The following is a 13,665-nucleotide window of genomic DNA, read 5'->3' as shown; positions in this document are numbered from 1 at the left end:
GTGTGCCACACTCTGCAGCAGCCCTTTCCCCCTTCATCAGAGTTGTAAAAAAACAAAAACAAACAGGAGGGTGGGCGACGGACATTTAATCCTCCTGAATAGAACGGCGCAATAAACCAGCTTTTCAGCTCTGCTACATGAAGTGCGTAAGCCACACCACAGCTGCTCTGCACACAACCTTATGTAACAGGATGCTTCATCTGAAAAAGGTACATGTGACCTGCTGGCACTACTAATTATTCCCTTTGTGATGTAATATATTGTAAATAGAGTTCCATGTGACAGGCTGCAAAGTCCTGCCGTGTGTCTGGATGAACTAAGGAAGGAAAGATGTGTGCCTTATTGAGATTTCTACCAAGCGTGGAATGAAATATGCCAAGATTAAAGCTTTTAAGATGTTTGCTTCAAAACTGAGTTGGGAATAAAACAATGGGAGGAAACTACGGTAATCTGATGTATTTTTATGTTGAATTTGCATATTATTTGTCACTGCTTTTCTTTAACATATTGGCTACAGGTCACCTAACAGCTTGTAGATCCTCAGTTTTATTTAGATAAATCCAGTATTAAAAATATAGTAAATGTCCATTAGTTTTTACAAAGCCCAAATTTTTTTCATACCCTCGGCATGATTTTGTTTTGAAAGTTTTTGTTTTTTTTTTCCTTTAAAAAGGACCTGAGATTTGCCACCGTGAATCAAACTATTGACCATCTTTGGAGCTTTTAGCTCATATGTGAGAAAACGGTGCAAATATGGAAAATTATAGGAACATTGAAACTTATAGAGCTTATACCGCTCAACAAATTTAATGCATTAATTAAATAAATTTTATGGGTGTGTTGTTTTTTTTTCATGAAAGTCTTATTTTCCTGTTGGTGTTACATATGATTTTTGGTCATATTAGTTGTACAGGTTTAATTCTTGATTGTAATGAAGTTTTGTTTCTCTGGGGGCCTGAGAATTAGATTTTTGGCCTTAAGGGTGATAGACTGGAGAAGTGTTTGCTTTAACATGGAACATTGTTTTATGTTTTGCCCCCGATCAAATACATTTTAAGGACAATTGTTTAAAAGGAGGATTACTAATTAATTTACTTTTTTTTTTTTTTTTTAAATGGCATGCTGAAATTTGTTTTATTTCCTTTCTCAGAATGGAGGAAGTCTTTAGCTCCCTCCACAGAGTTTATCAGGTTAAAATCCAGACTAGGGGCCACTCCAAAATGGTCATATTTACATCCAGTAAGGAAAAAAAATGTTCTGCAAGGGTTATATATTATATAAATATGGGTTTACATCTGTTGGGTGAGTGGGATGAAAAAGGACTGGTTTACACATTTACTTCATAAGACAAAAGCGGTCATCAAACCTCATCCACCAGTGAGGTTTTGGTGACAATATTAATAGAAAGCCCTCTGGCTGCTCTAAGTGCATGAAGTGTCTACAGGAGAAAATATAAATTTAATGAATTTGCTGCTCCCATTCCAACATACGCATCTGAAAGTCGCCAAGTTTGGGACCACCGGTGTCACCATTAGCCTTTTTTCCCCACCATTTTTAATCCATATTTAGGCAAATGGTGTGACATTTTCCAAAAGTTTGGTTTGGATCCAAGTTATGAACAAGTGTACTTACTATGACTTTCATAAATTATTGCTTTTCTTAAAAAAAGAAGGTACAGATTTGACAAAAATGGCATAAAAAGGCCAAATACATTTAAAACAATTGTTTTAATCAGTGTTAAAGCTGATTAGAGGTTTTCCACTTTAAAAGCGAACCCCAGAGGGCTAAAGAGCACCGATTGATTAATTTCCTTCAATTGCTGAGCACAGCGAACGAACATGTACTTTGAACAGGAACAGGTATGTAAAATCTCATCACTATGAGAATTCATGTAGCTCTATCCAACACAATGTGCCACATCTTTTAGTTCACTGGGATTTTTCTTTGAATGGTCACTTCCGCTATAAATGAACAAAGCTCAGCTATTTCTGGAAATGTGTTTTTATTGCAACGTGGAATGTAAAAGCATGTACTGTATGTAAATAACACAAATGTAAATAAATGACAGTGTGAATGCTTGTTTTGTTGTGAATGTTCACTACTTTTACGCCAACACATGACTTTCTCAGGAAGAAATTTTAACTGAGACCAAAAAAAAAGACAACTAAATGTTTATTACCTTATTAAACCACAAAGGGAAACTATACTGAGGTAGGTTTTTTACTTTTTAAGACTTTTTAATGCCACTTGAAATAAAAAGTTAAGACCAACTTCACGATAAACAAGAAAAACCTGGTTAAAATATTTATTTTAACATAAACCATTACTTTCTGGCCCAGTAGACATGTTAAAAATATATCTGTAATTTGTGTGTTTTTTTTAGCTTTCTTCCTATATGGAATGTTTTTCAAAATTTTAAACAACTACTGAACTGAATTACCAAACTTTGTTTTGTTCCCTACTAAAATAAACTATAAATCAGTTTTAAAAAGCACAACATAACCAGTGGCAACTCTTTCTCGCAGCTATGGTCCAGCCGCAACAGTTTTTATTGGTTTCGCTATCGGGGCGGAACCAGTAATGGTTACATTGAGCCGTTAGGTAAATTAAAAAAAATATATAATTGTGTCAATTATTTTACTGTTTGGTAAGGATTACAAAAATAAAATCCTATTTATGACCTGGTAACAATTTTAAGACCTAAGAAAGACTGATTTAAGACATTTTAATGCCATTTAAGGCCTTAGTTTTGTTACAGAATTCAATGCCTTTTAAGACTTTTTAAGGATCCGCAGGAACCCTGGGTGTAAACTAAGAATAAAAATAAATAGAAAAAGGTTTAAAACATCCAGTGATCTCCACTAATGCACTTAGAAACCCTGAAAATAAACAGACACAGAAAGCTTGATTGAGATTTTTTTTAATTATTTTTTTTTTATTATTGAGGGAAATGCATTTACATGCATGCTCAGACGCAAGGAATCAAAATGCAGAAGTTTTCCAAATAGCATAAGCCCCTTGTCACCTAAATGAGTGAGCATGACACCTGCCTTCAAATAACAGAATTAAGATGAATTAAATGGGGAGTTCTGACATGTGGAAAATAAACTTGTGTTTATCTAAAACAGAGAGAAGTTCCTACTGGTTGACGTCATCTACGAGCTTTAGTGTCACGGCAGTCTGACGCTTTGGGTAAAATATCCCCTCAACTCTGGCCTGGCCTTGATTTTAAAACCTCAACCCAAACAAATGATTTGGTATAATCAAGGTTAATATGGACAGCACGAGCAAAACCCCCCCCTCAGAACAAAACGTGGCCTGAAAGCAGTCTTTGGTAGGCCGAAACCGCTCGTTTACCTCTGTTTTCTCAGAGGCAGAAAAATCATCCAACAATATTTTACATTTAATCACATGACAACAGCATGAAAGCAAATAAAAACATTTTTACGCACAGGAAATTTTCCCCAAGGCACTGTAGGTGGGACAAATATAAAATTACTTGCATCAGTCATTTGAGGAAAAAAAAAAAACGACACGAGTGAAGAGAAATTGGCTGCTGTTAAAGAAAACACCCAACGGTCAAATTCAGAGAGTTTCATTTGGATTCAGACATCAGGAAACGAACAATTCATCAATACTGTACAGTCACTGCTGAATATTAAATAGGATAAATGTGCTTGGATACGGAAGCAGCTTCTAATTGCACAACACAGTTTCAAATAAAGCCCGACGCGTTTCCGCAGAGGAGACAGCCGCTCGTATTCTACGGTTGCCTAAGAAGCTTATTCTCATTATTGCAAACTCATCATTTGGTTGAATTTCTGTCATTTTATTACCACAAACCCTGTCATTTGTAAGAAATGCTACACATTTGTATATATATATAAAAAAATAAGGCTCTGTTCTTTTGTAGCATTCATGATTGAATTGTGTTAAATTAAACTTTTAATGCTTCAACTTTACTCTGAACATGTAGTGAAATCTAAAATCAGCAGAGATACAATTATTATTATTATTATTTTTTTAACCAGTGCAGATTAGATCATTAGGGCCAACTGCATGAAAGATGCTGGTCAAAATCCAGAGCATTTAAACATAAAACCAACATTCATAGAGGAAATTTGCATTCAATGATAACTAATTTGGAAAAACACAGGGCTTTGACGTTTAAAGCGACTTTCCCCAACGACTGGCATAAAAATGAGCAAAAATACGTGGAACAGAACCATGAGCCCCATCCTAAACAAAAGCAAATATATATATATAATTTCTCTTGTGTCTGATTATGGAAAATGAAAGCTACTGTATCATCTGGTCCCACCGTTACACTCGAGAGTCACTTTAACAATCCTGAGGGCATCTAAGCGTAAACTAGCGACACAGCCGTGACTCCAGATCGTTCCTTAATCAGCGCTAAACGAGAGGGAGAGCGGTTCTGCAGATTAAACGATAAAAAGGTTTAGTTTTTTTTTTTTTTGTAGCAGCAGCTTGGATCGCTTACTCCAGGAGAACCAGGCATGTCCTGATCAAGGCGTTTAGAAAAATCACGGCCGTCTCACCACCAGCGAGAGGTCTGGTTGAAATTTGCAAGTTGATTTTACCTTTATCTGATGAATGCGGCTTTCCTCTAACAAATTCAAAGGTTTTTCACCTTTGACCTCCGCTTCTGTCACATTAGCTGCTCTGCGCTCAAACAGGCCGACGTCCGCGCAGGAAAAGCGACTCGTTTAGTTTTTATGTTAACGTTCAAAGCAAGTTTTGACTGAACTGGGACCTCACGGAGAGGTTATTATATATATATATATATATATATATATATATATATATATATATATATATATATATATATATATATATGCTAGCATTAGCTTAGCACCTCAGCAATCTTGGAGTTTTATGTCAAAAGGCTCTCCACAGTTGGGGGAAAGATGTTAACATCAGAAATTATGGATACAGCAGCGCTTCGAACAGCATTGGGGAGTTAAATGGAGGGGCAATCATTGCACTAACGTAAACCATAGTATGTTTTTTTTTCTTTTCTTTTTTTAACTGCCCTGGAAATCTTTAGTATTTTCAGGAATGCGCGCGTCGTTACATCTGAGGAGATCTCCATCTGGGACGGGACGTCAACAAGTCGCCACCCTTTGGTGACCCAGGCTGTCGTTTAGGACACAGGAATCCTGATCAGGACATCCAGAGACACGGTTTGCTCTGGGGTTTCTGGGGGGAAATCTGTCTGCCGCGTAGGAAACCACCACGCCTCTGCAGAAGCCTGCTTCCTACGTGTACATTCAACTCTACCTGCCAACAAAAGCACGGCGCTCTTAAACACAACCAGGGATCCACTTTACCTCCCAGCCTGCGTGTCACACGCGTCTGGAAATCTCCTCCCTACTTCCATCTCACCTTCTGTTACTGAACAGCTGAACTTTGCATCCCTAACCCTGATCTTCAGCTTCCCTGGGGGTGGGGTGGGGGGGGGGTTATAATTTGAGGATAAAGCTAAGAGGGCTTGCAGCAGTAAAACAGCACAAGGTCAGAAGTCTTCAGATGTCTGTCTGGATGCAGCGCAGCCTTGCGGGGCTCCCGGGCTGCTGGCTGCTGTTGCCGGGGGTTTCACCGACAGGCCGCTCTGGCTCAGCGGCGCTCTCCTCGCTGATGTACAGGAACGTCCCCCGGCTCCTCTCTCTCGGGGAAGCGGGTGGCGACGGGGACGGCGGGCGGCGGGCGAAGGCGGCGTGGCCACTCTGAGGCGGGAGATGCTCCAGGCGGTCGTGCTCCACCTCGGGCAGAGGCGTGACGGTGGGCTGACGGGCGGGGGGGTCCGTCGGGCGGGCGGGCTTCAGGGTCTCGGGGTCGGAGCAGCTGAGCTCGGACGAGAAGCGGCTGCAGTGCGAGTCGGCCACCGACGGGAGGCTGCCGCTCAGAGACGGCGAGTCGAGCTCCGAGGAGTTGGCGCTCCGCTGCTCCAGAAGCTGAGCGTCGATGTCAACCTGGCCGTCGTTCGTTCTCCTTTCTCCTTTACTGCTGCTGCTGCTCGCTCTCCTCCAAAGCTTGCTTTTGCACTTTTTGCCCCCGGCGGCGGCGGCGCTCGGGTCCTTGGACCAGGAGGACGAGGGGCCGCGCTGGCTGCAGCTGCAGGCGGAGGGACAGGAGCATCCACAGCCGTCGCCGCCGGCTCCTCTGAGGCCGGCCGGAGCGTCGCTGCAGCCGGCGTCGTCCGTGCCGCTGCTGGCGCTGCCGTGTCTCGCCTCGTCCCGTTTGGACTCGCAGTCTGCGGACACCTCCAGGCTGCCGTCTCTGCAAAAACAACGTCGCAACACATTTAAACTGATTTCAGGCCTTTTTCCACGGTCACTCTTCATAACTACACACACTTCACACAGGGTTCCTACAGCATAAGGCAAGTTAAATTCAAGACTTTTTAATGCCACTTGAAATAAAAAGTTAAGACCAACTTCACGATAAACAAGATAAACCTGGTTGCGACAACTTCCCCCAAATGTTTATTTTCACATAAACCATTACTTTCTGGCCCAGTAGACATGTTTAAAATTTTTTAGAACATTCCATATAGGAAGAAAGCTAAAAAACACAAATTACAGATATATTTTTTAACAACTACTGAACTGAAATCACAAACTTTGTTTTGTTCCCTACTAAAATAAACTATAAATCAGTTTTAAAAACCACAACATAACCAGTGCCAACTCTTTTTCGCAGCTATGGTCCGGCCGCAACAGTTTTTATTGGTTCCCCTATCGCAGGGGTGTCAAACTAATTTATATATGGGGCCACTTTGGCATCATGAAGTTATTAAAAGGGCTGGTTGCATGTGTAGAAACCATACTTTTCATTGCATAATTTCATTCCAGTTCACATAGTAGTATACAAAATGCACAGTAACATAAAAGTAGCACCCTTAGGCCCGGTTTATACAGTTTATCTGCAAAAAAGTTGATATTGGGGTGAGTTACACTTACAGGAGGGACAGTTTTAGCCACTTTATACACTTTAAAAGGATATATGCCTTTTTTTCTGGCTCTCGAGGGCCGGATAATTTACCTTGACGGGCCGGATTTGGCCCGCGGGCCTTGAGTTTGACACCTGTGCCCTATCGTGACGGAACCAATAAAGGTTACATTGAGCCGTTCGGTAAATTAAAAAAAATATATAATTGTATCAATTATTTGACTGTTTGGTAAGGATTACAAAAATAAAATCCTATTTATGACCTGGTAACAATTTTAAGACCTAAGAAAGACTGATTTAAGACATTTTAATGCCAATTAAGGCCTTAGTTTTATATTACAGAATTCAATGCCTTTTAAGACTTTTTAAGGATCCGCAGGAACCCGGTCACATCATGTTGTTGCTCAATTTGATGAATTCACGTCCTCTCCTCGTTAAGTGAGATGTTGTTGTCCTGTCAAGATCCTAACCTGTCTTTTATGGTAGTAAAAAAAACATTTTTGTTCTATCTTTTGACTTAAATTACACACAAAAAGCATTTGTTATATAACCTGGGGTGTACTTTTAGTATTTTTCCTTCACAGTAAAATATTTATTTTGACTTTATTTATTTGAGATGGGTCATTTTAATCTCAAGAATTAAGACTTTTAATAAAGTTAATCACTTCACTTCTGAAATTCTGAAGCCATAAATGGACTCTGTACCACATTCGTATATTACACGGTTTTATTAATACTCTCCTGGATACCGTGAATAGCACACTGTCTATTTCCCCTGCATTGTTTACATTGTTACATTGTTTTACATTTCAAATTGTTTACATAAATCGCTGCTGCACCTTTATCCTGAAAATTAGTGCAATTTACTGTGATTTTTCAAGCTGTATGCAAACGAAATTTCGTTCTGTATGCACAAAATGACAAATAAAGCTGTCTAAAGTCTAAAGTCTAAATTATAAAAAGAAAACAAGGTAATTTAATAAAAAGTACAAGTTTTTTTTTACCCTGATTCAGATTCTGCAAAATGTGTTATAGTAATTCTCACCTGCCCAACTCCTCATTCATCTCGTTTTATAGTATGATCAAAACGAACACCGCAGATGGTGCAAAAGATCTAATTAAGTAGTTTTTAAGTATTTTATTTGAAATGTAAGCACACATTTAAAACCCTGAAAACCTTGTTAAAGTATAATAAATTTAATGGCTTTCATATAGTTCTTACAATTACGGTCTAGATTGCTTTTGATGATTATATTTAGTTATAATCTTCCTTGTGGGGCTAATTTTCAAAATAACAATCTAGAACCTCTTAGTGCTCCCTTTCCTCTGAACAGACTCCCATTAGGGTGCGTAGCAGGAACTAAAAAAAAACAAATATACTCTGAAAACAAGACAAACTCACTCACCAGGTACTCCTAGATAAGTCCTTCTAAACACAATCAGCCAATTAACCAATCACATGGCGTCAAATCAGGGCGCACTGAGCATCAGAATGGGGGGGGGGGGTTGTTCAGCAGCTTCTGATTTACACACAACTATCCATGTTTCAGTTATCAAAATGAGGAATTTACATGCAGAAATGATCAGAGAGTCAGAATCAATGAATAAAGTATTCATACAGTGACGCTGCAGAGACTCCAATAGTGTCCAAAAAACAAAAAACAAAAAAAAAAAAAAAACCCGAAAATATCCAGTGAGCAGCAGCAGATGTGTTTGTTGATGACCGATTGAAGATGACAGAAAGCAACAGCAGCTCAAATAATCCCTCCTTACAACCAAGGTTTGAAGAATAAAATCGTTAAATGCGTCCAATCTTTTAAGCAGAGAGGCTACAGCAGTAGAAATCCACACCAAGTGCCCCTTTGGTCAGAACTGAGGCAACATGGACCAAAAGCAGTTCTAAAAATGAAAGGCGCTAAAACCCAGAGCTAGTACGGTGCACCTAATAAAGTGGCCTGTAGCTTTTGGTTGAAGGTGAGCTGACTGCTGACCTTTCCAGCGGCATGTAGGCGTTGAGGATGGAGCCCGCCATGGCCCTGGTGCTGGCGTTGTCGCTGATCGTTCCCAGACTGACGGTGGCCGACTCGCCGCTTAAGCTGCAGCGCTCCTTCTGGACGTCAGCCTGCACTTCCATCCTTAAGAGGTAAACAAAAACATTCTTAAAAACCTTTCATAGCCGAACACCACTGGTTCAAAATCATTCAAGACACAAAAATTACTGGCAGAAAAAGCCCAGAAATGAATGCTGGTAACAGGGTGCTTGCTCTTTTTCCAAATTAAAATTCCAGACTTTTTTAAAACTGATATTTTTTTTCCCCCCAAGACGTTAACTTTATGTACTTGTATACTTGTGTGCCTACTGCCTACTTCATTGGTTGAGATTGCACAAACTGTTTATTATAAATGTTAATTTTCTATAGGCTAGTATTCAATGAACAAATGCATTATTCACAGTAAATTATGCTTTTACTGATGAAAACGTTTCAAAACTTGAAAATCACAAGTACATGAATTTCACATCAAACAAGTGTTTGATTCCATCAGGCTAATACAGTACGTGACCAGTTAGTAAAATTATAGTTTTATAGCCTACCTTCCTATTTCTCATTTCACAATGCCTTTGAGCATACTGTAAAATTCTACCATACATTTTTTTCCCCATACTTTATTAAGACTTTCACACAAAATTCAAGACTTTTCAAGGTCTGGAAAACAGCGTTTCAAAATTCCATACTTATTAAGACTTTCAAGACTTGCGCAAGCACCCTGTGGTAAATACTTTTTCCTATCATTCAAACAATAACAAGAATCCCAAAAGAGTTAAGAGCTGAAAAACGAGATGATTCGCCGTGCTTTACCGGTTGTAGCAGCTTCCAGACAGGCTGCCAGTGATGCTGGTCCCGGCGAGCGCTGTGGTGCTGGCGTCGTCGCTCATGTTGTCGCGCTGAGCCGAGCTCACGCCGCAGCGCTCCATGTGGCTCCCGCTGACGCTCAGGCCGGTCAGACCGCCCACGCTGGCGCCGTCTCCGAGGCTCGGGTTGTTGAGCCGGGTCTCCGCCACAGAGGTGGTGTCTGGGAAGCGGGAAATTCAGTTCGTTTTTACAACAGACATATATATATAGACGCGTCATAGGGCGCAGGTTCGCACGTCAACGTCACCGCCATATTGTATGTGGCAGAAAAAAGTTGAGTTCTGTTATTGTGAACGTGGATCAGAGAAGATGCCTCATTCCTGTGCTGCAATAAATACACACACACACATACATACATATATATATATACTGTACATACATACATATATATATATACTGTACATACATACATACACATATATACTGTACATACATACATACACATATATACTGTACATACATACATACACATATATATATATATATATATATATATATATATATATATATATATATATATATATATATATATATATATATATATATATATTTGTGTGTGTATGTGTTATGAATATAAGGATCAATTTGTTAAATCTAAACATTGTGGTCTTCATTATTTCATAAAACCTTGTCACATGTGAACCTTTAGAAACAGACTTTTTGGGGGAGTATTAAAGAGGTAAAATTATTAATATGAGAAAAAAAAAGTCCTAGGTCAATAAAGTAAAAATAAACAAACAAACACAAAAGTGATAATGCTATGATAAAAACATCATATTATGAGAATTAAGAGGGAACATTTCCAGAATATTCCAGTTTGCAGAATTATTTCACTCCTGGAGTAATAGGGCCAGGTTAGATTATTTTAAATATTTTTATTCTTTAGGAGAATACATTCAGGAGAATGAAGCTAAAGGGATACGAAAATAAACTTGTAATATTACAAAAAATACTATGAATACAAAGTATATTCAGAGATTAAAGTCCCTCTGATGCTGTTTAAGTGACTGAGTAACTGCAGATTTGCCACATTTAAGATGGCGGACGCTCTGACGCATCGCAGCATAGGCAGAACCCGCCCAATGACGCGTCTACTCTTATATTATGTCTATGGTTTTTACAACAGCCTGACGAAAAAAGCCCCACGTGGTGCGGAGTTAGCCGCAGCGACAGCATCCAAAACGAAAAAGTGCGTCAAAGCCGGAATAAAACCAAGAGGGAATTAGGGCTGAACGATTTTGGAAAATAATGTAATTGCGATTTTTTTTCTTAACATTGCGATTTAATGCAAATTTATTCCCCCAGTTTAATATATTATGTCTTTTTAAACCTATTTGTTTCCTCGCCATGCGGATTAGTTGCTAAAAGAACCACAGCATCTAAACTCAGAGCAGAAATGATTGCATTCTGCCTACGATATATTTCAACCAAAATTGCAATTTTGACTTTTCTCTGAATTAACTTCAAGCAACAAAAATGGCCTCTAAATAAAGATGCTTGTAAACACGGACTATTTAAAACAAGAACATTTAATATTTCTATTGATCAGAATATTATTCAAGAGAACAGCTTTTAATTGATCAACCCTTGCTGAACATAAAGTCCAACCAACAAACAAGTCTATGTATTAAACTGATTGACCTGTACTTAATGCTATGTATGATTATATAAACTCTAAAACAAGTAATAAAATTAGATTATCTCACTGATGCAACTGTCTTCCCTTCCATGTTTAGGCAAACCCACTTTAAACATTTTACTGACACCTAAAGGACGCGTCTAATTCCCTAATTGTTACATAGGCAAAAATTGCTGACCTCTGCGATTTGGAAATTGCGTTTTTTTAAATCGCGATTATATTGAAAAGGCGATTAATTGTTCAGCCCAAGAGGGAATACGTCAAAACACATTAAGGGATTAAGGTAGACAACCTTGGCTAGGATCAAACACGGACGGTGTAGGTACCAGATTGACTCGGGGCCGGCGCCTTCTGATGACGTCACCATACATGGTTGGTTTATCGTTTGCTCAATTGCGCAAAATATTGTAATTGGTCTGGACAACTTACTAAAGTAATTATAGTGGGGTGCAGGTTTTATTCAAGAGCGGGATTGCGGTTTGTAAACGGACAATTTTACGAATAAATTCACCATGGTCCCCGTGCCTCCCGATGACGTCACATTATGGCAACGCCACTCAAACAAACTACGTAGAGCCCGCGGTCTACATTTGTAACGAATCAGTTTTATTAAGTTAATTTAGCGGTTTCTTTTTTTCTCAAAAGTTTGAACAAATATTCAAGGCGTTTCACAAAAAAAAAAAATTAAAAAAAATAAATCAACAAATATTTGACAATTGGCTCAATGTTTGGAAGAATATTGTTAACAAAAATGGAAGCATTAGCCAGACTAATTTATCCAGCATATATCTTAAATGTACCAAATACCACAATAAAAAAATTAATCAAATTCATCACAATTTCATCTGGAATAATAAAAAAAACATGTGATCAGAAAGAACAACATCAGTACAAAAAGGAGGAATGAACGTTATTGATTTTAAAGTGATGAATGCCGTGATAAAATTAAATTTGGCTGCAGACTTTTATTAAAAATGAAATGAGTTTATGGTTTAGTTTCCCTTCACAACTTAAAAAAAAAATTGGAGGAATGAAATTTCTCTAAGGTTGTAACTTTGATCCTGCACAATTACCGAATAAATTGTCAGACTACCACACAAGTATTCCAAAATGATGTTAAAGGTTTTCATGCCTCGACTAATTTACGGGAAAATAACCGTAAATTAGCAAAATAAAACTGATTTGTAAATGGAGACCGCGGGCGCAATGTAGTTTATTTGAGTGGAGTTGCCATATATTGACGTCATCGAGAAGCGCAGACCCCGCCCCGAGTCGATCTGGTACCTACACCGGACTTCTTGTCCCGTCATGTTTTACACTTCCGTGTTTCTGACAATCTGCGGCTCTCCTTGTTGACGGGCGCTGAGAACAACAACATGTTGCCTCTCTCACGCTCGGCAGCTCATGAGAAACCCAAGCGAGCTCGACCTCACACACCCAAATATTTGCCCTGGGCCTGGCCAGAACCGTTTGCGACACACTTGAGCAACGAGCACAGCTGATGTGAGTCTGCTCCTGTGGACCACATACACCCGCGTGGACGTCATGCTTTCAGTGTGAAAAACATTATCAACAGGAAAGACTGGAAAAATGTACGTTAGCTGAGATTTACGCTCTGGATTTAAGGTTTTTCTTGGCTCTTTGCTGCGTTCCTTTCTTCAGATTCACATTTTTTTTCCAAGTATTTAGGAGATTTTCCTCACCTGTAGCCACCGCCCCGGTGCCTATGTTGTCATTTTCGTCGTCAAACTCGATCCGCACCCCTTTCCCTTTGCCAGTGGAGACTCCGCAGCCTCCGCTCCGACACAGAGAGATCGGGACGACTCCGTAGACGTACGCCAGCATGATGGGAACGCCGATGCCTGAGACGCACAGGAAGCAGGTTACGCTCGGCACCGTGAACGTTTTACGTCGTGCGTCCGAACCAATAAAGCAGAGGCTCGTGAAAATAAACAGAAAGCTGTGCTGGGCTGGAAGAAATAGAAAAGTGATCTCCTACCAACAGTGACAGCAGCGACCACAGGAGACACGATCACAGACAGGGTGACGCCGCCAGCGATCACCAAGTTCCTCTTGTGCTTGGAGACGTCCTTTCCTTCGTAGCGATTATGAATCTGATGGAGCAAGTTGTTGAGCAGGACA

The 13,665-nt window shown here is 39.5% G+C and overlaps 1 protein-coding gene across 1 annotated transcript in view; it reads right to left on the bottom strand.

Annotated features, from left to right (window-relative positions):
• Positions 1 to 5,040: 5,040 nt before the first annotated feature.
• The window catches only part of LOC105935112 (E3 ubiquitin-protein ligase RNF19A), a 38,562-nt gene continuing 29,937 nt past the window's right edge, over positions 5,041 to 13,665 (bottom strand). Inside the window, exons 6-10 of the mRNA XM_036145197.1 lie at positions 13,523 to 13,637; positions 13,227 to 13,385; positions 9,831 to 10,044; positions 8,964 to 9,107; positions 5,041 to 6,300 (exon numbers count right to left, since the gene is read on the bottom strand). Coding sequence (XP_036001090.1) covers positions 5,547 to 6,300; positions 8,964 to 9,107; positions 9,831 to 10,044; positions 13,227 to 13,385; positions 13,523 to 13,637 — 1,386 coding nt within the window. The 3' untranslated portion in view covers positions 5,041 to 5,546. The remainder of the gene's footprint in view (positions 6,301 to 8,963; positions 9,108 to 9,830; positions 10,045 to 13,226; positions 13,386 to 13,522; positions 13,638 to 13,665) is intronic.

Source organism: Fundulus heteroclitus, chromosome 13 (assembly GCF_011125445.2).
Source record: "Fundulus heteroclitus isolate FHET01 chromosome 13, MU-UCD_Fhet_4.1, whole genome shotgun sequence".
Lineage (NCBI taxonomy): Eukaryota > Metazoa > Chordata > Actinopteri > Cyprinodontiformes > Fundulidae > Fundulus > Fundulus heteroclitus.
Note: the sequence above shows the minus strand (reverse complement) of the source record. Positions and strands in the feature narration are given on the sequence as shown.